We start from the raw sequence: 23,404 nt of genomic DNA, 5'->3' as shown, positions 1-23,404 counted from the left end.
GATCCATGCTTTTGAAGGCGAGATATTCAATGAACAAGTTGAAAGTTGCCGTTTTCAGCTATGCAACTCTTCCTTCAGAAAAAGGACTTTCCCGACCGCTTAAGTCAAACAATCATTCTGAAATTTTCACAGAATAATCTAAACTAAATTTCTAAGAGATTGTCTGTTGGGTTTTTTGATATTCGTCACCTTTTTTGAGAAAATCAGATTTGAAGCGTGAAAATAGCCCTTTAAAACACCCTAAAACACACTGGCCTCAGCCCTTAATTGGTATGCTCTGATCTTGTGTCATGGAAGCTCGGAATTCCATGTTATGTCGTTTCCCCATGAGAAATTGACAACAACCTCTGGATAAATTTTGAGTGCTTAAGATTAATTTCTAATTTATATTAGATGAACTCGATTGATAATGAGATATAGTTTATCGCTTCAACCGAAATCGCAGAATGGTAGAGAAACTTAACGCTAAAAAACTGCTTGCATAAAAAACTTGAACACAAGCTTGGCGAAGAGGAGCTTAATTATCGAAATCGCAAGTATGTACAAAGATATAATTGCATATATATGGGATAATGGTGTAATTTCGTCGGTCATAAAACAATTGCAAATCAAGACAAATGATGTTCGGTGTTGGTTCGGATTGATTGAACTTTTTGATTGTAGATCATTAGAAATTTTGGTTGCCTTGTTCCACATCAACGGCTCGAACAACCCCATGGGGCTGATCCTTGTAGTTTTTTAAGTGCTGATCGTTTGGCAGTTTTGTAACGTTTTAAAGTGGGATTCGACCAAGGAGGGTGAACAGATTTACGATATATATTTTTAGGTATAAATTGGTCAATACCATATGACACAATATTCGTCCATAATAAAGCTGCAGAATTACTGTCGTTATCAGAAAGTAAGAATCACTTTCCCAAATATTGATTATAAGGGGAGGGTGGTGGCGACAAGTTTTTACTAGCGAAACGGGCGCATTAATTAATGAACACTTGTTGGATCATTCTTGGCTGGTAAAGATAAGATCGAGCATTCGGTTGTTGCTGTTGTAATGATTAGTTAGTTGAACTAGCCCGGCTGTGTTGTAATCATCCAGAAGTTTCGAGGTTGTATGAGAAACAGAAGAACGCAGAGCATCGGGAAACAAATAACCAGATGAATCTCCTAATATTATAATTCTATGATTAAATTTTAATTTGTCAGTTATTGTAGCAAGAGTGCTCAGATACTGATTGATTATATCAAAATCATTCACACGATCGGGTGGAAGTGGAGAACGATCCAAACTTGCTTAACATTTGCATCACTCGAAAAGGACAAAAGACGGGATTCAAAAATCGATCGACAGGCAATTAAAACGCCATCACCACCATGTTTGCGACTATTAAACTCGTTACGGTCTTGCCTATATACGGTATAATAGTTACCGAAAATCTGTTACGAAAGAGTATTGCTATCCAGCCACGTTTCGGTGAATACATAAAGGTCATATGCACCGTACTGTGGTATTTTTCAAAATAATTTTCTTCGATTCACAAAAGAATAACCGAAATCAGTTTGTTTGGCCGTCTACTGATAAAAACTATCAATTGGAGAAGATTTGAGGTCGATTTAGAAAACTTTTTACGGTTTTTCGCCCTTTTCAGTGATAGTATAAAATTTTTAACACACACACAAAAGTTAGAACACATATTTTCACACTCACACACACGCACACACACGCGCGTGCACACGCACACACACGCACACACACGTACACACACACGCGTGCACACGCACACACACACACGCGCGTGCGCACACGCACACACACCCACACACACACTCATTCCATCTTGATTTTATCTTTGGTCACACTTTTGAATCCGCAATGCACGAGAGTCTGCTTAGATAGATATTAGGACCCATACCGAACCCGCGAACTCAGAATATACACTCTGTCTTGATTTGTATTTGATTTGTAACCGACGAAATTACATCAAAATCCCAAATGTATGCAATTATATCTTTGTACATGGACTTCGATATTTGAACTTCTGGTCGCCATGCTTGCGTTCAAATTTTGTATGCAAGCAATTATTTTTATAGCGTCAAGTTTCTCTACCATTCTGTGATTTCAGTTGAAACGATAAACTTTTTCTCATTATTAATCGAGTTCATCTCATATAAATTAGAAATCAATCTTAAGCACTGCAAATTTACTCTGGGGTAGTTGCAAAATTCTCAGGCGAAAACGACAGAACATGACATTTCATCCGAACTCACATGACACAAGATCAGAGTATACTAATTTAAGCTTCAAATAGCGTTTTATAGCGCTTTCTGTTTTGCTGTCTAGCAACAACCTACCTCTATCATGCTACGCGTAGGACTGAAACCTTAGCTATAATTTCGGTTATATTTATAGATTCGAGTGCTTTAAACAGCTTCGCTTTTGCATCGATTGACCAATTAGAGCGATGCTTTCCATCGCCCTAATTTGTCAATCGATGCAAAAGCGAAGCTGTTGGAAGCACTCGAATCTATAAATATAATTGATATATCGCATACTCCTTCAAAACCGTCGTCTACGTTAGGGAAATCCGGTATGCCGGAGATTTTTAGCAGACAAAATAGGACACTGCTAGCTATTAATCAACATTTCAATTATATATAATTGAAAATAGATGGCTATGAACATTCAAATCAATACGTAGAAATATTTCCAATCAATTAATGAAATAATATTACTGATTGAAACTAAGCTGACTGAGCTGTAAGTGTTCATAAGCTGACCAGATTTCTACTTGTATTTACCCTTGAATTTCTAATTTGCACTCCTATATAGAAAACAAAGTTCCACATCAAAAAATATCTCCCTTAGATGCTGGGGGGTTTCGCCCCATTGCAACGATTTTTTGGAGGGCGGAAAATCAATCTTTGGGATTTGTTTTTTGCTTACCAAATCGATACCTCCAGAAGGTAGTGGTGAACTCACTTCGTCCGCATCCCTTGTCACTATTTATTTCAAATAGCGTTTCGTCAAGACTGCCATTTTTTTCACCAGTTCATATATCATTGCCAATTTAAATTGTGTTGTAATTTGATTGCATATTTTATGTCATATGTACGTGAAAATTACGGAATCAAGCACATACATTTTATTAATTATATTTTATTGATTATATTATATTATACTATATTATATTACATTATATTATATTATATTATATTATATTATATTATATTATATTATATTATATTATATTATATTATATTGTATTACATTATATTATATTATATTATATTATATTATATTATATTATATTATATTCATTCTTCATTATTATCAATTGTTTCACTGAAATTTGACAAATCTTTTACTGAGTTAGGGAAAATAAATGACATTTTAAAGTTAACAGATCTATACCGTAACATTTTGATTGAATTTATCTAAATCCGGTAGTTCATTAATGGATGACTGTGAATTAGCTCAATTTTACAGATCATCTAGTGAAAATAACGTTTTACAATTCATATCCGTAAAAATAATTACAGAACATCGGAAAAGAAATTTTTAAGTACGATTTTCGTCATTTTTCTCGGGGATGTATGAATCCATTTCAGCCAAATTAGACTCAAATAAAAGGCCCTTCGAGCACATAAATAATCCTTTCATTTCATTTGCCAACTCAATAGATTTATCCGGTTTATAGCACTTGTTGGTTGAGGGTCCAAAAAATTTACGTTTCTCACTCCGATTCTGCAAGCATCAAAAGTAAAGGTAAAAATAATTAGAAGCAAAACTCACATTGATGCGACTGAACCGATTTTCGCAAATTATGATTCAAATGAAGGGTCCTCTAAATTTGAGAGCTGTTTATTGTATACAAATCCGTCTGTTAATTTTATAGGTCTACAGTTCTTTGGACAACTGTTGATTTTATACGAATCCGACTTTCGGTTCTGGGATTACAGATTACAGGGCGATGAGTGTTAAAAATTGCTACCGCAAGATGGTACAAACTCAAAATTTGTTTGAACTAGCAAATCTCACTCTAGCCAGCGAATTTAATAGAAATTACAAAATAACCTTTTACCAAATAATCTTCTTAGTCACATTGCTGCTATCTTGTGGTGAATATATTAGACTTGCTTCAGCGCCATCTAACGCCATCTTTATATTTTACGCATGCGCCATCTGTTCTATATTACAATTTGTACAGCTCTACCTATCGGTATAAAATTTGATTTGCAACTCCTACATTCTAGACCTCTAGCGGATAAATCGGTTGGATTAAGTCTATACTGATCCCATTGAAAAATAAACTGCACAAATTGACACGATAAATTGAACAGATGCTCATCCAGCTGTCATGTCATTCTTTTCAATAAACAAAAGAAAATGCGCACTTTCTTTGATGATGCGCTAATAAATTGACGATAAACTTTTTTGTATCATAAGTTTATAAACTTTAAGAATTAGTAAATTTATTATGAATACAAACACTGTCGGGATGTTGTCCAATCCCACAGAATGGAAACGTCCGGATGAAATTTTACGGTTGCAGCGTCTCAAGCAAAAGCAAAAGGCTCTGCAAGCACGTATGCAAAGACCTTCTGCCGACTCAGCTTCCCGCGGTTCCAATTCTTCTGGTCTCGAGCTAGATCCGTTTGGTAGCAATCAAAAGCGGAAAAATCCTTTTTCTAGGTAGGTTATTGTATGTTTATTATGTATATATTTTTCTTCAACTCGATGAAATTCTTTTAGGAATGAAGACAATTCCGCTAAAAAACAGAAGAAGCAACAGGATGCTGAATTACCCAATGAGGATAGTATCTTCGAGCTCCTTAGTAAACCAGCTTCAAAGGAAATTCCTGTTATTGATGCTCCTGTTGTAAAACCTCTGGAACAACGATTTCTCATAGATCATCAGCAGCAACTTATTTCAACCGCAATACCACCGGAATCACACCAGAAACCGTCCGAACATCTACCCATTGATTGGAGCATCAAAAGTCGATTACGAGTCGTTTGTAAAACTACTATCCCAGGTAATAACTTACGAACAAACCAAGAAGCAAGCGGTTTAACATCCTTTGTGCGTTGCATTGGCATAAAGGATTCTTCGGCTGGACTGGATATCTCACCTGGAGCGAGGTTCTATCAGAGCACGTTATACTGGCAACATCCACATCTGCCTTGGCTAACGTTGTTTCCCCGAAATACGAAAACTAACAACGGAATAGTGCTTGGAGAAATCGAACGGGTAGCACTAGCAAAAGAATGGGCCATCAGTTTTCGAAACCTGTTCCAACTCGTCCGTGCTCGGCAGTGTCCATATTTTTATGTTTGTGCTAATAGTTTCACTGTTCTGTTCCGAGCGGCCGGTATCGGTGGACGAGTCGAAACACATGCGTTGCTCACGCCTACGTCAAGGGGAATGCGCGCGGCTTTAAAGCAAGAAGATATTGAGTTTGTTATGCCTTTGAGGAAACCTACGGACAACAAGCAGGACTTGAATCGTTCCGGGGAATCAGGAGTAAGCGTGCACAATGGAAGTTTCTCGAATTCTTCCGAAGATCAATCGAGTGTAGGTATCATAATGAATATGAAAGATTCAAGTTCAAAAAAATGATTTACTTTTAGAGCGCTCAAATTGAAGACGACGACTCAGATGATATGGAGGAAGAAAAGTGGTTAGAGAGTCTTGGCGTTGAAGCAGAGGAAATAAAGAAAATCAACTATAATCAAGCAAAAAAACTGCAAAATAAAGAATGTGACGAAGACTACAGTGACCAATCATCGGTACTCATAGAAGGGGTCGAATGTCAGGCATTTTTCAATTTTTTATTAAACGCGAAAAGTACAACTACTAAAGTTGGTCGTCTAGCAGGAGTTCCCCCGACTCTACTGGCTCCAGTATCTTTCGTTGGTGCAACCTTACGAACACTGACGACACGCTCTAGTAAGATACGCATGGAAGGCGAAGATTTTCACAGTACTGAGCTGCACGGCGTTATACTTCCACATGTACTTCCCTATATATGCGGATTGTTGACCGAATCAAAGGATAATTTCAGTGCCACTTTAGTGAGTGTCCCAAATACAATTGCATTTTGTAAGGTTTCGCAGAAATTAATCGACGATGCAGATAAAGAGAATGAAGCAAGTGCCAGTGGCGATCATGTGCTATGGAAAGAAAATCTGTCCGATAGTGGCTTGTCTGATCATATCCTAGAAACAATGTGCAGAGCAAATAAAGATTCAGTGAGTGACTTAGAACGATTTGTATTTAACCAAGAAGCGGGGGGTTACACTTGGGGCTAAACTAGATATGCAATAAATGTTTCAGATACGATAGAACTTGTTTCATTTTCGTTTTCTACAAAAAATACTGTGATCTTGATAACATTTTAATTTTTTTGGTATATTGATCATTTTTTCTCGAATCACAGTGAAAAATTTTACCACGGGTAACATCAAACCTAGGAAAATGTTCTTTTCACAAATTTTTCAAATCAGCGAGATTAATGTATTATGGACTTAGGCAAGTATAAAAAACTAGTTTAATTTATAAATATGAAATTTATTAGGCTCTAATAGTAAATACAATTCCTTAATTTATTAATGGTCAATAATAATCAACTCGTCAATGCTCCAATCTTCGTACGAAGCATCTGGTAAATATCGACGAATGATGATAGGAATCTTCCGCTGTTTCAGTTCCTTCATTGCAATCTGCAGCGGATCCGTCTCACCTTCCAACTCAACCATAATAGGAGCGCACATCGCAATCTGTAATGCTCTCGTGCCCAGAACTCGGGCGCGTTCGTATTTTGTCATATATTTCGTAGTGATCCTTTTAGATTTTGGAACTCCCCCACCGGCTTGTCCTGGTGTGATGAGTTCGATGTTATCCCCGTCTTCTTCTTGATTTAGTTCATCAATGTTATCATCTTCTTCGACATCATCAAATTCGTCTCCTCCGACGCTGCAAGAAGAGGTTATTAAACAAATTCTACTACCATATAACCGATTCAACTTACTCGTCGTTATCATAATCACCATCATCCATCGTTCAAATGGAAATTTAAATAATACAACGATTTACGTTGATAGTATAAGCACAAATATTTAACAATCCAAATCAAGAAACCTCTAAAACAACAATGCGCCTAACGTGATGGCGAACTGCAGCAGAGTAGTTACTATCGAACAGGGTTACCAGGTCAACAGTTATGTTAGCGATAGACATTTTTAAATCAGTGTATTTCAAATAATTGAATGAAAGTTATGTTTTAAGAGCTTAGGACTAAAACAAATTATTACAAATGTCTGCAAAAATTAAAAACTACAAAATTATTATATTGTTCATATGATTCCGAATAAAATAAATTGCAACAATGTAACCGTATAAACAAATCTGTAAACCTGCCGTCCCTGCAACCAATCTCAATCAGGAAACGTCAAGCTAAAGCATACACTGATAAAAATTTGTACGATCGATTCATATTCTCGGTTGATTTTTCAGAAGGCCGTAAGTGCAAGTGACAGTTTCTCTTTGTTCACTCACTCTTTCGATTATTGCAATGTGATTAAAAAGATTTTCTTAGATTTCCCAGTTCTGTTTGAAAGTTGAATGTTTCGGGTATCATTCTATGCAAAGAGTTAAGTGATAAACGTGTAAACCGCTTGGTAATCAATAGAAGAGAAAGTAAACAAAGAGAAACTGTCACTTGCACTTACGGCCTTCTGAAAATTCAACCGATATATGTAAACAGCTCTAAACAGCTCTTTAATGTGATGTGTTTTGCTATTGAATCGAATTACTTGTTTAAACACTTCATTTTCTAGTGGAAATGAGTACAACACAAATGTATGTGACTTACCTTACCTAACAGCTATAGGCCTGGAGTGTCCTTTGCTGTATCAAGCATACGTATCCACAAAACTCGGTCCATGGCTGCTCGTCGCCAGCCACTCAAGGCACGGATGCTTCTGAGATCACCCCACAAACGAATTTCCAGACATGACAGTCACGATCTTTTTTTGGTGCACATCTCCATGAAACTGGCAACAATGGTGATAAACTGGTTGCACTGTTGAGTTACCATCATCGCATTTATAACCAGAGATGCCATTTATACAGATTTATCTGTATGATACAGATTTTTGCATGCTCATACAGACTTAATACAGAGTACAGATTTCCTCAATTTAATACAGATCTTACAAAAAGTAAGAAAGAAAAAAAAGTATTTGATTCCTGTTACGAGAAAAAGTCTATCAATCAACGGACAAATCACAAATTAATATGGAAATCTGTTGTGAAATCCATTTATTTTATAATTTGAAACCAATTTGAACTGATATTCAAGAAAGTGATGGCATCATGAAACATTACTGTGGGGCTCGTTCTTTCTTTAAAAAATACAGTTTAACCTTTGAGTTGCTACTACCATTTTAATTAACAAATTTTGCTTATATACTACAAGTTAGAACAGACTTACGTCTAATGTTAATTCTTAATTTATTCCGCGCTTGCGCATAAGCCTGAATTTCGTGTTTCTTACCTCCCTAGGCTTGTGCGCATGCGTGGTTATGCTATAAGGAAGAGAGAGAACACAGGCATTCAACGACCCCTTATTTCCTTCTTTTCCTTACATTGCCCAGCTTGCGATCCCAACTATGACAAGTTAAATCCAGCTGTTTCTCCTCCCTTCAAGGAGGTCATTCACTTGTCTCGAGGCATGTGTTTTATGCTATTCCTTCCTTCTTCGAGGAGGTCATAGCCCTGCTCGAGATAAGTGCTTACATTATTTTATTTTAGCCCTTTAAACGACGACATCGGTCGTTGCTCTTATTTCTAACGGATTTTATGATTCGATGTCGTAACCCGGGAGCTCGACGATGCGGGAGATTTCATTTCTCGCTAGCTTAAATTTAGAATCCTAGTATGGGATTTAAATCTAGGCACGCTGGTGAAACTGTCAGCCACAATTACTGTCAAACTGAGAGTTGTATGACCCGACTTGACGTTGCATGTTGGGTGTTAAAATTCCATGTCAAATTATGAAGTCAACAATTTCAAACTAGATGAATATATTAAATTACAATTCAAATGTTGTGGATAAAAAATAAAAATGCTATGAAAATCTACCATCCTACAACCACAATCTATTGGAATAACATCTTTTAGCATCATTTTGTTGTAAGAATTTCATTTTACTAGTGAATACAGATTAATACAGATTTTTTGTACAGAGCAATACAGATTTTTTATGAAAATATCTGGCATCTCTGTTTATAACACAAATGACAAACGGTGAGAACCTTTCGATTCGTTAGCTCATTTGTATATATTGAGATTTTATGGTACACTCAATATTTTGTTTGTTTTGGTAATCAGCTAACACCATGATCTCTCGTGTATTTGAATTAATAGCGAAAGGACATTTTACAGCAGATATGAATTACAGCAGTTAAATGGGAATGTATACTTTTCGCGTTGGAAGTAAAGGTAGCTCGGAAAGCTCGGAATTCCAAGTGCTAACACAGTAGATTTCCAACGTTCCATTATGTACTACGAAAAAATCAGAGTAGATTGCATAAATGTTGAATAATCAAAATCTACGGTTGACGAGTATATGGAAGAAATGAGTGTTGTATTCACGACACTTCTGGAGTACTTGTCTTATCGCGAATATGTGATCGGTAGTGGCGCGAGCTCCAGTAAATCCCGCTTGGTACGGCCCTACGAATTTCTAAGCTATTGGTGATAGACGACGGCAAAGGATTTGGGAGAGTACCTTGTAGGTGGCGTTGAGCAATGTGATTGCGCGGTAATTGCAACAATCTAGCTTATCGCTCTTTTTGTAGACGGGACATACAACTCCATCCATCAATTCCTGCGGTAGAATCTCCTCCTCCCAAATCTTAGAAATCATCCAGTGCAGCGCTCTAGCCAGTGCCTCTCCTCCATGTTTGAGCAGCTCGCCTGGTAACTGGTCATTGCCCGCGGCTTTGTTGTTCCTCAGCATGCCGATCTCCTCACTTATCTCCGTCAGATCAGGTGCTGGGAATCTGTCGTCGGCTGAGCGTGCACCCAGATTGATTCCTGTGTCGTTCTCTGTATCCTGTGCTTCGCCATTCAGATGCTCGTCATAGTACTGCTTCCACCTGTAGATCACCTCACGTTTGTTCGTGAGAAGGTTACCACTGGTATCTCTGCACATTTCGGCCTGTGGCGTGTAGCCTTTACGTGAGGGGTTCACCTTCTCATAGAATTTCCGTGTGTCATTTGCGCGGTACAGCCGACGACACGACCAGGTACTCCGAAGAAAAATCTGAACAAAAAGTGTTTGTGAGTGATTTACCGCCAGTTACCATAAATATAGCGACCCCTCGATAATCATGAAAATAATCTTCTTGAGCAACACTGTTCTAGTTGCTATGAACTAGTTACCAAGGAGCACTATAATAAATAAACAAATCATTTGAGAAAGTTGTGAAACTTTTCTATGAATTTAAATTTTGTTACAACGTTCTTTTTAGATTTGCGTCGACCACAATAGTATAATAACCAAATCTGGTACTAGAAGTAGTGTTGCGATAGAACGGCGTCATCCTATATCATCCACAGCTATCCATTAGCTCTATCTTCAGTGTAGTCATCTAACTCATCCATGATGACGGTCTTTCTTTTTAGAAATATCCAGTCGAGTTTCCGAAACACATTACTTTTGCTTAATATACTGTCAACCAACCCGGAAGTTAGTACCAGTAACGAAACGAACCTGTTTTCACTGGAGGTTTTCGATGTGCACTTCAAAACCTATAATTTCGATCAGATCTAATATCCTGAGAAATTAATTTTTTATTGAGTGGCTATACTCAAGTGTCTTTCATATTCATCAAAGTATACACGCACTTTGCGAAGACCTCAAATCACTGATAGTAAAAGTAGATAAGTTCCCAAAATATGACAGCGCATTGTTTCACAACATGTATGCTGATTAGCAACGAGGGTTGAACGATTTGGAACAAGTGGCGAATTGAAATGGTTTTACTTTAGAAAGTCATTCGAAAAGAATAAACTGATAAAAAGTTTCGCAATGGCGGGTTGAATGAGTGCAAAACTTAATACCAATTTGTTCGAGCACCAGCAAGCCTTAACGAAGACCTCTATCCGATTAAACTAAATGATAATTCCACTCGAGGCAGTTTGTTTTGTTTACATTTCCCAAGTCTTTAATGTGCAGTAACCAAGGTTATGGTAACTGTTATATAAAATCAATAATCTATCAACTTGTGTTGCCAGTTCCAATAGTTTTTCAGGCGATTTCGTTTTGACATTACCAGTTACTGAGGGGTAGTTAAATTTGCGATACAGTTTCGATAGACGAGTGGCAGGTCGTGTCGTCGGTACAGCTGTTCCACCGCTTCGCGATCTAGGTCTTCCTGGTGGCGCTTTTTCCTCCGGAAAACCGTGTTCTGTCTGTTCCGTGCCTGTCTGTATCGTTCCTCGTTCGCTCTAGTGCGGTGTTGCAGCATCCTCGCCTTGCTGCATTCTTCTCTTCGACCAACTGCTGACATTCGCCGTCGAACCAGTCATTTCCTCGATTCGATAACTTCGTACCTAGAACGGTTGCAGCAGTGCTACTCACGGCGGACCTTATGTTTCCCAGCCGTCTTCAAGAGTCGCCGCGCCAAGCTGCTTTTCCGTTGGTAGCACTAGCTCCAGTTGTTGCGCGTATTCCTCTGCAGTACGAATGCTACGTAGCTGCTCGAGATTTAGTCCCGGCGTTCTTGTGCGACGAGTATTGTGCACCGTCGATAGTTTTGAGCGCATACAAACCGCGACAAGGTAGTGGTCAGAATCAATATTAGCACGGCGGAAATTGATGACGTCGGAGAAGAATCGCCCGTCGATGAGAACGTAGTCGATTTGATTTTCCGTATGTATGTTCAGATGATCTCCAGGTGGCTTTGTGGATATCTTTGCGGGGGAAGAAGATGCTTCGAACTAGCATTCCTCGGGAGGCTGCAAAGTTTACGCATCGTTGACCGTTGTCGTTTGTTACCGCGTGCAGGCTCTCCAGCCCGATCACGGGTCTGTACATTGCCTCCCGGCCTACCCGGCCGATGACGAGTTTTACATCCCGCCGTGGGCAGCTGTCGTAGGTTTGTTCCAGCTGCGCGTAGAATGCTTCCTTCTCGTCATCGGGTCTCGCCTCATGTGGGCAGTGCACGTTGATGATGCTGTAATTGAAGAAACGGCCCTTGATCTTCAATACGCACATTCTATCACTGATTGGCTGCCACCCAATCACGCGCTGGCGCATCTTGCCCAACACTACAAATCCCGTTCCTAGAACGTTGGTTGTGCCGCAGCTCTGGTAGAAGGTAGCCGCTCGATGCCCTCTTTTCCACACCTTCTGTCCCGTCCAACAAAGTTCCTGCAGTGCTACGACATCGAAGCCGCGGATTTGGAGCTTATCATGCAGCATTCGGTCGTATCCTGGGAAGCCAAGCGATTTGCAGTTCCATGTGCCAAACTTCCAATCGTAGTCCATATTTCGTCGCGTAGGTCTTTGCCGATTATTCCGAGCCGTATTTATATCCTGATTATTCGTAACAAGTGTTTTCCGGGCGGCTTATTAGGCCTGCACCAACCTCCTGTCTCGCCGGAGAGCCATCGTGTCAGCACTGTTTAGAGTCTCACACTGACACAAGGACGGTAATCAGCCGCTCCTAACATGGAGAACAGACGCTGTTTCGAGCCGCCCCAACATGGGGAACAGACGCTCGAGTAGGCTCGCTCTCTGTAAAGAGAAGGCAAGCCCCCCCTTCCCTGTCAGCATACGACCAAGGTCCCACCGGGATTGCTTACCCGATCTTTCCTATGGTTACTCGTACCCCAGCCGGCACCGCGGGGAGGTAGGGATAGGAGTTACTGGACAAGAGGCTAAGAACCACATTGGGGCCTGAATTGCGCATTGTCCAGTCATTTACCAACCACACAAATGTATGTGAAAAACACTTGATTCGGTCAACTGCGTTTCACTTGAAATCTATGTGGAAAACAATTTATTTATTGAGGTATAATCAATAGACACAATATGGTCCTAATGCTAATTTCTAGTAATATTCAAAAAATTGTCAAATCTGTATAAAATGTTCAAAACGACGTATGTAACAATGAGAGATTCTCTTTGTTTACTTTCTCTTTCGATTATTGCGAAATTTCGGTAATTTCTCCAGAGAGGATTAAAAGATGATAGCTTTAGTTATTATTATCGGCAAATGATTGGAGAGAAGGATTGCTAAGAGTGCCGTAATAATCAAAAGAGAAAGTAAACAAAGAGAATCTCTCATTGTTACATACGTCGTGTTGAACATTTTATACAGAAATATCCTACTGCACTGAAAATAATTTGCACGCTAGCATCATGTGCAAAGCATTCGATCTATCACTGCTTGTAGAACACATGAAATTCATGGAAATAAACACTTAACTCATAAAATGAGTGTAAAAACTGTTGATATTTAGTGGAACTCATGCTACGTTTATATGAAATGCACTTAAAAACGATCAGATATATCGTTACCTCTAGATTCTATATGCATTTGATGTGAATGTCACATAATTTTCCACATAGATTTCAATTGAAACAGAGTTGTCCGAATCAAGTGTTTTGCACATACATTTGTGCTATACTCATTCTCACTAGAAAATGAAGTGTTTAACACATGTAGTTCGATTCAATATCAAAACACATCACACCCAAAGGAAAAACACATCAAAGTTAAGTGAAAAATAATCTAATCTCGCATCTTAGTGAATTTGCACATGGAATCTTGAAACAAATCGCTTTGGTTATGTATTGATATGAAATAGCATATTATATTGAAGTGGTGTTTACATATGGATCGATCGTGCAAATTTTTATCAGTGTGCGTGATAGATTGAAGTCGAATCATAATGAAACGCGATTGAATGATCTCTGCAAGCCAATAATAGCATTGTTAGCACCGTAGTTAGTTCGTCGTATAGGAAGTCGAAGAAATGCACTGTTGAGAAGAGCACGGGGTCGGACGTTGATATTAATTTCGCGGAGCAAAGCAGGGCAGTCAATGTTATCAGTCAAAATTCCTGCTATCAATAAAGCACGTGCAACATCTCGACGAATTTGTAGTGTATCAAGACCGATTACTAACCCACGACTTTCGTTGCTTGGTAGTTGGGTTGTTCCACGGTAAGCGCCGTAGAGCGAAGCGAATGAATCTGCGTTGTATCGATTCGATTCTATGGGTTCCATTTATGTAGTGAGCGTTCCAAATGACAAAACAGTACTCCAGGGATGAACGAGCAACAGTACAGGAAGGAACAATGTAACATTCGTTTGAAATTCATATAGTATCTAGAGGTAACGATATAGTATCTTATAGTTTTTAAATGCATTTCAGATATATTCAGGAGTTTAGAGTATATTATAATGAATTTCATATGTTCTACAAGTAGTGATAGTTTAAATGCTTTGCACATAATGGTAGCGTGCAAATTATTTTCAGTGTACTGTTAAATTAACATACCCATTTATGAGTACCCCAATTACATATTTTCGACTCTAGCTCAGTTATTTTCAAAGGAGGGCGCAACTAACATTGAGAGCAAAAGGAAAATAAACATCGATGAATGTTTCGAATTCGGTATCAATTCCTATCGTAAATTCTCACATTATATCGCTTATTTATACCCCGGTTTTAACCTAGTTACGCTCGATCGTCAAGTTCTCACATTATTTTTGAGTTCAACTACATAAATCAGCATAAAGAGTTTCGTCCTTTTTCGATTTGTTTACTCCCATGCCTCCTGTGCACCCTCATTGAACATTACTCAAAATTGAGTAACAAACCCTCTCAAATTCATAAAAAAGTGCATGTACTCTAAACTTGAGTTACCACATATCTACTCAATTTTGAGTTTAAGGACGAAGCTGTCAAAATTTGAGTATTTTTTACTTAAAATTAAGAAAAAATAATATTTTCAAAATTTGAGTGAGTTTAACTTAAACATCAAGTTTCTTGCACTCATAATAAAGACATTCTTATTCGTTAATGTTTATATACAAAGTCATTCTTTTTTCTTTTAAATGGGAAACCCAAAAAAGTGATTCAAAAACATTTCCTTTTGACCGGTTTGTAGTCGAAATGAAACGATTTTGATATCTTTATGTTGTACTTCTCACTGAGAGTGAATTTTACTTAAATCTGTAATCAAATTTTGACATAGGGTAACAGAGGTATGTTGGCCACTTCATGTATTTTTGCCCACCTAACAACCTTTATCGATTTTATCGGATTTTATCGATGTTAACTAACCCTTGTAGCATCAGTTTGAATCTAATCACATTAAATTACCTATTGCGAGGGGGTTTTCTAAGATATTACAACATTTGGTGTATATTTTTACAAAGTTGGCCAAAATACCTCTGTTACCCTATTGTTCCAGTTCATGAATTTGAGTAATCGTAACTCAAACCATAAGTTATGTTCAGAGAGCGTGTGCAGTGCAATACCGATTTTTATTAAAATATTTGGCAACTCTGGTCATAACGTATAAGTAACGTGTAAACATATTTAATGTTTTCAAAAAGTGACATTTTTATGTAGAGCTAACAACATCGTTGTTGTGAGAATTGTTTTCCACGTGCGACTCAGTGAGTGTATGAATTGTTTTTCTTAGTTAGTACGAGTAATTCGTGACTCAATTACGGCTAACCATACACAATAAATGGCGGATACCGATAATTATAATGAAAAACAGAAATCCCACAAAAAGCGTCAGTCAGGTAATTGTCATTTGATAGCGAATTTTAAAACCATGTTAGTAACTCAAATATTATTGCTAAAGGCGTTAAAGCGGACAAGAAAAAAGCCAAAAATAAACCTACTGATAAGGGCAAAAATGTGAAAGCCTTCGCGATCACAAAGGCAAGAAGTGCAGAAAAAAGGTTTCGTCGAAAAGAAGACATACTAACCAAAAAACAACATATACCACTCGTTGATAAAACACCAGAGGAACCCCCACCGGTACTTATAGCCGTTGTTGGGCCACCAAAAGTGGGTAAATCAACTTTGATTAATAATTTGATCAAAATATTCACACGAACCAATGTGACCAGCGTCGACGGGCCCATTACGGTTATCACCTCTAAAAAACGAAGAATCACACTGATCGAGTGTAATAACGACATCAATAGCATGATCGATATAGCAAAGTGTGCTGATTTGGTATTGCTAATGGTAGATGCCAGTTTTGGATTCGAGATGGAGATTTTCGAATTTTTAAACATCTGCCAGGTTCACGGGATGCCAAAAATCATGGGAATTTTAACCCACTTGGACACGATTAAAACTGCTAAAGCCGTCAAAATGCAGAAAAAAACACTGAAACATCGTTTCTGGACAGAAGTGTATGATGGAGCAAAACTATTCTATCTCTCTGGTTTGATCCACGGGGAGTATCTACGAAATGAAATAAAAAATTTAGGCCGATTTATTTCGGTTATGAAATTTCGGCCCCTTACGTGGCGAGGAGCACACAGCTATATTTTGGCTGATAGAATGGAAGACATCACAAGCTCGGAAGAGATTCGACTCAACCCGAAGTGCGATCGAGACGTAGTGCTGTACGGTTATGTTCGAGGGGTTCCCCTGAAAAAAGAAAATATGGTTCATATTGCTGGGTTGGGCGATATGAAAATAGATGAACTTAGTGCATTACCAGATCCGTGTCCTTTTCCATCGAAAGAGAAAAAGCGAAACTTGCTGGAGAAGGAACGATTGCTTTATGCTCCCATGTCCGGCGTTGGAGGAATTGTTTACGACAAAGATGCTGTTTATATAGAGCTACAAGGGTCTCATAGTCATCAAAGTGGAAAGCAGAATAGTGAGCAGCAGGCACTTGTTCAGTCTGTGATAGAGAAAAAAGAAACTTTAGATGTTCAAATTGAAAATCAAGAATTCAAACTGTTTAGTGATGGAAACGTCATAAAGTCTAGCGAATTTCAACTGAATGACAATGAAGGAAACAGTAACGAAGATGAAGAAGAAGATTCAGGAGTAGAAGAATCTGAAGATGAGGACAACATACAATCTGGTTGGAACCCAGATCTAGATCAAGAAGAAGAACAAACAATTAATGACAGTGATGATGAAAATGATGATGATGACGTGAATGATGGAAAAGAGCTATCGCATGCCAAAAAGTCCAGTGGTTTTCTTTCTTCTGACGAAGAAGATGATGAAAATGCAGTGACTGACAGTTCAATGGCTTGGAAAGAAGGGCTTGCATCTAAAGCTCGGAATGATTATTTGGAACGTCAATCAAACAGTAAAAATTTGATGAAAATTGTATATGGTGTTTTCAGCAAATTTCGGAAAAACCGAGAAAAGGAGCAAGAAGAAACACTGAATCAAATGAACGATGAAGATGATGATTTACTGGGAGGGCTTTTCAAAAGTGTAGCTCAGAGTCAGGCCGAAATTCAAAGAAAGAAAACAATTCAAGATGTCGATGAAGGGTGTTTCTTCGAGGAATATGGGGATGGGGTTAGAGATTGGACGTTGAAGGACAACAAACGGCTCATAAGTAATTGCTTTGTAACAGGAAAATGGAAAGCTTCAGAAGATGCCGAAGAACTTTTGAAGTTAGACGATATGAGCGATGGAGACAGTGAGGTTTTCGGAGATTTTGAAGATTTGGAAACTGGCGAGAAGCACATTGGTTCTGTGAATAAATCTCCGGAAGCAAAGGAAACCGAAATGGAAGATAAGGAACATACTTTGAAAAGAAAGTTGTCTAGAATCGAGGAAAAAAATATGTCGAGAGCAGAGCTGATGGCCAAAAAAATTAAACTCAAAGCAAAATTCGATGCTGAATACGATAATCCGGAAAAGGATGATCAACATATCGAAGGAGATCATCACTACTACGAAAAATTGAAAGCTGAGGCCCTGAAACAGTCAGAACTGAATAAAAAAGAATTTTCAAATTTAGATGACGATTTCCGATTGAACATTGAAGGTCATCGAGCGGGACTGTATGTTCGAATGAACTTCAAAGAAGTGCCTTACGAGTTTGTAGAATACTTCGATCCCGCATTTCCTCTCTTGATTGGTGGATTGAACATGGCGGAAGAAAACGTCGGTTACGTCAGTTGCAAGGTGAAAAAGCATCGTTGGTACAAGAAAATCCTGAAAACTGGCGATCCGCTCATTATTTCTCTGGGATGGCGGCGTTTTCAGACAATCCCTATATTTGCTAAGGTGGAAGATGATCTGAAACATCGGTACTTAAAATACACGCCAAACCATGTTACGTGCAGTATGACCTTCTGGGGACCAATCACTCCACAAAATACCGGTATTTTAGCTATTCAGTCAACTGCCTACGATCAACAAGAAACGAAACGTCTTGGTTTTCGTGTAGCAGCCACTGGTGCTGTGAATGAAAGCGATAAATCTGCGCAAATTATGAAAAAACTTAAATTGATTGGAACGCCGTATAAAATCTATCAAAAAACGGCATTTATCCAGGGTATGTTCAATACTACTCTGGAAGTAGCAAAATTCGAGGGAGCAAAAATCAAAACCGTTTCTGGCATCCGAGGTCAAATTAAAAAAGCTGTACCCCCAGAGGGCAGTTTTCGAGCAACTTTTGAAGATCGAATAGTCGTCAGTGACATCGTGTTTTGTCGCACCTGGTTCAAAGTAAACGTTCCGACCTTCTATGCCTCAGTAACCAACCTCCTGTTACCACCTGAGAAGAAAACCAAATGGGTCGGAATGAAAACGCTTGGCCAATTGAAACGAGAAAAAAATGTTAAATTCGAAGCAAAGGCGGACAGTTCCTATAGGCCGATTGAACGACAGGATCTACAGTTTAGACCACTTGTGATTCCGAAGAATCTACAAAAAGCATTACCCTACAAGGACAAACCAAAACATGGTCCAATGAAGCCGAGCAAAACTTCAGAAAGTAAAAGAATTGCAGTTGTTCATTCACCACACGAGCAGAAGGTTTGTTTCTTTAGGAGAACATAGTAGAATAATTTAAGAAATTATAATTGTTACAGGTTGCTAAGATGATGAAAATGATAAAGACCAATTACGAAGCAAAGGAAGAAAAAAGGAAACATCAATCTAAACAGAAAACGGAGAAATACAAGAAGCAAAAAATGAACGAAGATTTTAGAAAACTACAGCGTCAGAAAGAACTCAAGAAAAAAGTGTTTAAGGCGATAAGTAAAATGGAAGCCAAGCACCAAAATAAGGTCACCAAAGGAGATGGTGTCAAATGAAACTGTTTTTTTTTCTTTTTATGAATAAAATTACAATCTAAAAGCTCACATTTCGTAGTTGTAGTAGTACCCAGTGAACTAGAATACGAGACTCGATCTTGGTCCGTTGGCTTCTGGTCGTCCGAAAATCAACTGTATTTATCTGCCTTCTGCTGTGACCATGTTTACACTTCCGGTGAATCTCTCAACGGGTGAGCACGTTGTATCGTGTTAGTGTGGTGAAAATTCGAGTATTTCGCGAGAAAGGAAGAATTTTTATCCGTACTTTGGCGACTCAACTTAGCCACACAGCGAGATTTTTGCTCTTCTTCTTCTTTTTCCTTCTGGTTGGCGTCACCTCACTTAAGACAGACCAAAGACATCATATTAACAAGATATCCAGCTCTCACATTTCCAGAACAAATCATTTTTTGCGAGCATGGACCCCTCAAGCGAGTCCGCATCGAATCTCGTACACAGAAGTAGGGGAGAGAAATGTCAAATTCGTGCGCGCCAAAATAGCAGCACTGCGCAGTGCTGCTATGTTGGCGCGCACGAATTTGACATTTCTTTCCCGTACTTGTATGTACGAGATTCGAAGCGGACTCGCCTGAGGGTGCCATATTCACAAAAAAGGATGTTGCCAATGATTTGTTCGGGAAATGTGAGAGCTGGGAGTATCTTGTTAATATGATGTCTTTGCTTAAGATGACGCCGATTGATGGCACAGAAACTTAGGCTATATTGCCAGTTAATTTTCGTTTATAGTCCAATGGACTTCCTTTTCACTGGACTATCAGCGAAAATCTCGAGTCATTACAGTACGATCTTTCTTTCTCGCGAAATACTCGAATTTTCTCCGCACTAACACGATACAACGTGTTCATCCGTTGAGAGTTTCGCCGGAAGTGCCGTACAATTAAAATCTTCCAAATGCAAGTACGGAGCAGGCCCGTACCCAGGATTTCGTTTCGGGAGTTGCCCTAAGATAAAAAATTATGTTACTGAGGATTGCATATGTACACAGCTTTCGGTACGTCTTTTACCGGTGATTCCCACAGAGACTGGAACTATCATTATTAAGTATTTAAATTAAATTTGTGCATGTGAACGATTGTGTTACATTTCTAAACGTTTACTGTCATGCCATTTCAGTCGCACATGTCTAAGATCTTCTAAATGTCCATTTCTAGAGCACAAAAATCCACAAGACTTGTGAAAGGTTTCGAGAAGTGGTCCGAGATAGCTCCCTTACTCCGATTCGTGGCGAACGGAAAACATGTTCTAAATTTGTAGGTCATATTAGTTGATTGCCATACAAACTTACTCTGGCTATACAAGTTTCGGTATCAGGTCCCGGAAGTAGCGGTCTAAAATTCCAAAACGAAACTCATTTGACATTTTCATTCGTTGTTAAAGTTTCAAAAGAATGGATTCGGACGAAGAGTTTTTTATGTCCGAGGGCGTACGCAACTATTTCTTCGGAAATCATAAAGAGTTCGGAATTCATCCCATTAATCGAAACAGAATAAAGTTGGGCGAATATCACCATCTGTATAAAGAATTGTTCAAAGATTCTCAAAAATTTCATGACTATACTAACCAGTAGTTCCTAATATTTCCGTAACTTCTTTGCAACACTTCTTCACAGGAACCTGGTTCCGGTAATAACGATATTGTTGATACCAGAGCACCGATTAACTCTTCAACATCAATCGAATTATCTTGTTTCGTTATAACCAAAATCAATTCAACCTCTGTTCGCTCGTAAATCGCGTGAAAAACTTTGCACGTGGTGCTTGGTCACTTCTCGCGCTGAAAATCGCTCGTCGCTACGCAATTTATCGTGTTTACTGTGGCATGCCTGTTTATTTTTATTTTTAGTAGACTCGTTTGAATGCTACTATTAATTTGTGGATCGAGTTTGAAGATCAAATATCGGTCACTTCAGGTTCCGGAATTATAATGGTGTAAGTGACATAACCGACAAAACGCACTTTTTTCTCTTTATTCAATTATCTCGGAGAATGCATTTAGATTCCCCAGTGTAATAGTAATGAAATTGAGCAGCCCAGCGCCTCTGGTGAGAAAAGGGTGCCTAATTTTATCTAAAATGTGTGTATAACATAAATAAATAAATATAAAGTGACCGCTATTCGTGTCTTCGTACAGTTGGGAATTCACTTCATTTATGCTTAAAAGCAACCATTAACTAAATAAAAAGATTTCAGATTGACATTAAAATACGAATAAAGTGAGTTAAGTGCAATTGAAGACTAACACAATCAAAGTGTTAAATGCGGTTTTTTTGTTAAACATGCTATTGTTTAATGAATAAATTGAAATATTTGTATGACTTAAGCAAGATTTTGTTTTAGTCTTTCAATAACTTTGCTTGTTTTCGTTAGACGGAAGCAAAAACTGTGCATTTACGTGTTTAAAAAATGTGTAAATTACTCTAATAAATAAACGTTTTAGCAAATCACTTCTTAATCCATCTAATTATATAATAATGCCTTTAGAACTTATTCGTCATTGAGATTCATTTGGGCAATTAATGAAATGCGATTCAACGCTTACGTCGCATATTCGGCAACATTCCAGAAACCAATTTGGTCAATGATCAAGTTCAATAATACTTTTGAACTTGATCAGTGACCATAACTGAAAAAAGCTTATAAAAAATATTTTTGTCGGTCACTTGACGCGTTTTTCTTATAACGGCCAATAAACCATCCATCAACATTCACTTTGAAGAGTAATTTCGAATGACTCGGCACTCGCTAAGAGTTAGCCATAATAGTAAACGGCAGAGAAAAGTTTTCTCTTTCGTCTGGTGTTGAATTTAATACTGTATTTTTCATAGTTCGCCTGCAATTTCTTTCGAAAGTGGAAGTTGACAGGTGGCTTATTGGCCGTTATAAAAAGACGCGTGACAATACAATTATATCTCCAGAACCAGAAATGTTAGTCATATAATCTTCTAACTTGAATAATGATCCAATAGTAGCTTTTGAATGAGCCTCAACTGTTAACATCGGTTCATCCATCTCCGAGAAACTGGACAATATTCCAGTTTTGTCTACACCCGGAACCGGAAATATCAGCCATGTGATCTTCGAAACTTAATCCACAACACAATCGTAGCTTTTAAAAGAGGCTAAGTTTGCTAAAATCGGTTCGGCCATCACCGAGAAAATTGAGCGGATAAATAAAACGTGGAAATGAGCACACATGACCACACAGACAGACAGACAGACAGACAGACACACACACACACACACACACACACACACACACACACACACACACGCACACACACACACACACACACACACACACACACACACACACACACACACACACACACACACACACACACACACACACACACACACACACACACACACACACACACACACACACACACACACACACACACACACAGCAAAACGATACATTATGGTGTCAGCAAAGATAAATAATAAAGACATGTATGTGCCTACAAAAATTTAAAAAAAATCTGGTTCGTACCCGGTACTTTCTAAAATAACCGCACTCACCGCTTGGGGGAGCGCGAGAGTTATTGTGTTGTAAACAGTTCAAGTTGAAGTGTGCCATGAGTGAAACGAAATCAAATGTCAACAATTCACTCATTTCGATACTGTGTATCGCGTTACTGTGTAATCTCCGTTTCAATATTTGAACTTCCTAAGGTAATCGAATTTGACAAATAAAAGCAATTACCAACTACATTTGATCTGTATATCCTTAGCTGCTTCCAGATTGGCATATTTGGTAAACGTTCAGGACGGCGCTTGACGACAATGGTAAGGTCTTCAATCTGCTGCCCAACGACATTGACTGGCCAGTTAGGTAAAGTTTTTAGCTAAATGAATTATGGAAAAACACCAAGTTCGCTTTCTGAAGGTAGCTGATTTGGTCATAGGGTGAAATATCGAGACAAGGTACTATACAAGATCGTAAAAGGGATTTGATGATCAACATTGTTTAGTTTAGGAAAAATGAGAGAGAAAAATGCACGAAGAAAGTTCAGTTAAGACTTCGAGTAAAC

General features: G+C 38.4%; 3 protein-coding genes and 1 long non-coding RNA gene across 4 annotated transcripts; 2 read left to right on the top strand and 2 right to left on the bottom strand.

Moving 5' to 3' along the window:
- Window positions 1–4,359: 4,359 nt before the first annotated feature.
- LOC131437698 (protein downstream neighbor of son homolog) lies at window positions 4,360–6,346 on the top strand. Its single transcript, XM_058607200.1, has 3 exons — window positions 4,360–4,690; window positions 4,751–5,573; window positions 5,630–6,346. Exons 1-3 carry the CDS (start codon window positions 4,476–4,478, stop codon window positions 6,308–6,310), a joined length of 1,719 nt encoding a protein of 572 aa, XP_058463183.1. The 5' UTR covers window positions 4,360–4,475; the 3' UTR covers window positions 6,311–6,346.
- Window positions 6,347–6,548: 202 nt separating this feature from the next.
- On the bottom strand, window positions 6,549–7,186 carry LOC131436207 (DNA-directed RNA polymerases I, II, and III subunit RPABC2). Its single transcript, XM_058604803.1, has 2 exons — window positions 7,030–7,186; window positions 6,549–6,974 (listed from the first exon to the last, which is right to left on the bottom strand). Exons 1-2 carry the CDS (start codon window positions 7,056–7,058, stop codon window positions 6,608–6,610), a joined length of 396 nt encoding a protein of 131 aa, XP_058460786.1. The 5' UTR covers window positions 7,059–7,186; the 3' UTR covers window positions 6,549–6,607.
- Window positions 7,187–15,342: 8,156 nt separating this feature from the next.
- On the top strand, window positions 15,343–19,398 carry LOC131436574 (ribosome biogenesis protein BMS1 homolog). The gene is made up of 3 exons (XM_058605365.1): window positions 15,343–15,837; window positions 15,900–19,069; window positions 19,126–19,398. The coding sequence occupies exons 1-3, from the start codon at window positions 15,780–15,782 to the stop codon at window positions 19,348–19,350; spliced, it is 3,453 nt and encodes a 1,150-aa protein (XP_058461348.1). The 5' UTR covers window positions 15,343–15,779; the 3' UTR covers window positions 19,351–19,398.
- On the bottom strand, window positions 16,383–19,833 carry LOC131436575 (uncharacterized). The gene is made up of 4 exons (XR_009230647.1): window positions 19,400–19,833; window positions 16,773–16,961; window positions 16,576–16,702; window positions 16,383–16,513 (listed from the first exon to the last, which is right to left on the bottom strand). It is a non-coding gene; the product is annotated as an uncharacterized LOC131436575 (long non-coding RNA).
- Window positions 19,834–23,404: the final 3,571 nt, after the last annotated feature.

This window comes from Malaya genurostris, chromosome 3 (assembly GCF_030247185.1).
Source record: "Malaya genurostris strain Urasoe2022 chromosome 3, Malgen_1.1, whole genome shotgun sequence".
NCBI lineage: Eukaryota > Metazoa > Arthropoda > Insecta > Diptera > Culicidae > Malaya > Malaya genurostris.
Note: the sequence above shows the minus strand (reverse complement) of the source record. Positions and strands in the feature narration are given on the sequence as shown.

Bases quoted from the DNA above. Each gene is read 5' to 3' on its own strand.
- LOC131437698 (XM_058607200.1), top strand. From the start codon at position 4,476: ATGAATACAAACACTGTCGGGATGTTGTCCAATCCCACAGAATGGAAA. The intron at 4,691-4,750 runs GTAGGTTATTGT...AAATTCTTTTAG, and splicing joins CGGAAAAATCCTTTTTCTAG to GAATGAAGACAATTCCGCTA. The intron at 5,574-5,629 runs GTAGGTATCATA...ATTTACTTTTAG, and splicing joins CTTCCGAAGATCAATCGAGT to AGCGCTCAAATTGAAGACGA.
- LOC131436207 (XM_058604803.1), bottom strand. From the start codon at position 7,058: ATGGATGATGGTGATTATGATAACGACGA. The intron at 6,975-7,029 runs GTAAGTTGAATC...CTCTTCTTGCAG, and splicing joins GGTGATTATGATAACGACGA to CGTCGGAGGAGACGAATTTG.
- LOC131436574 (XM_058605365.1), top strand. From the start codon at position 15,780: ATGGCGGATACCGATAATTATAATGAAAAACAGAAATCCCACAAAAAG. The intron at 15,838-15,899 runs GTAATTGTCATT...TTATTGCTAAAG, and splicing joins CCACAAAAAGCGTCAGTCAG to GCGTTAAAGCGGACAAGAAA. The intron at 19,070-19,125 runs GTTTGTTTCTTT...TAATTGTTACAG, and splicing joins ATTCACCACACGAGCAGAAG to GTTGCTAAGATGATGAAAAT.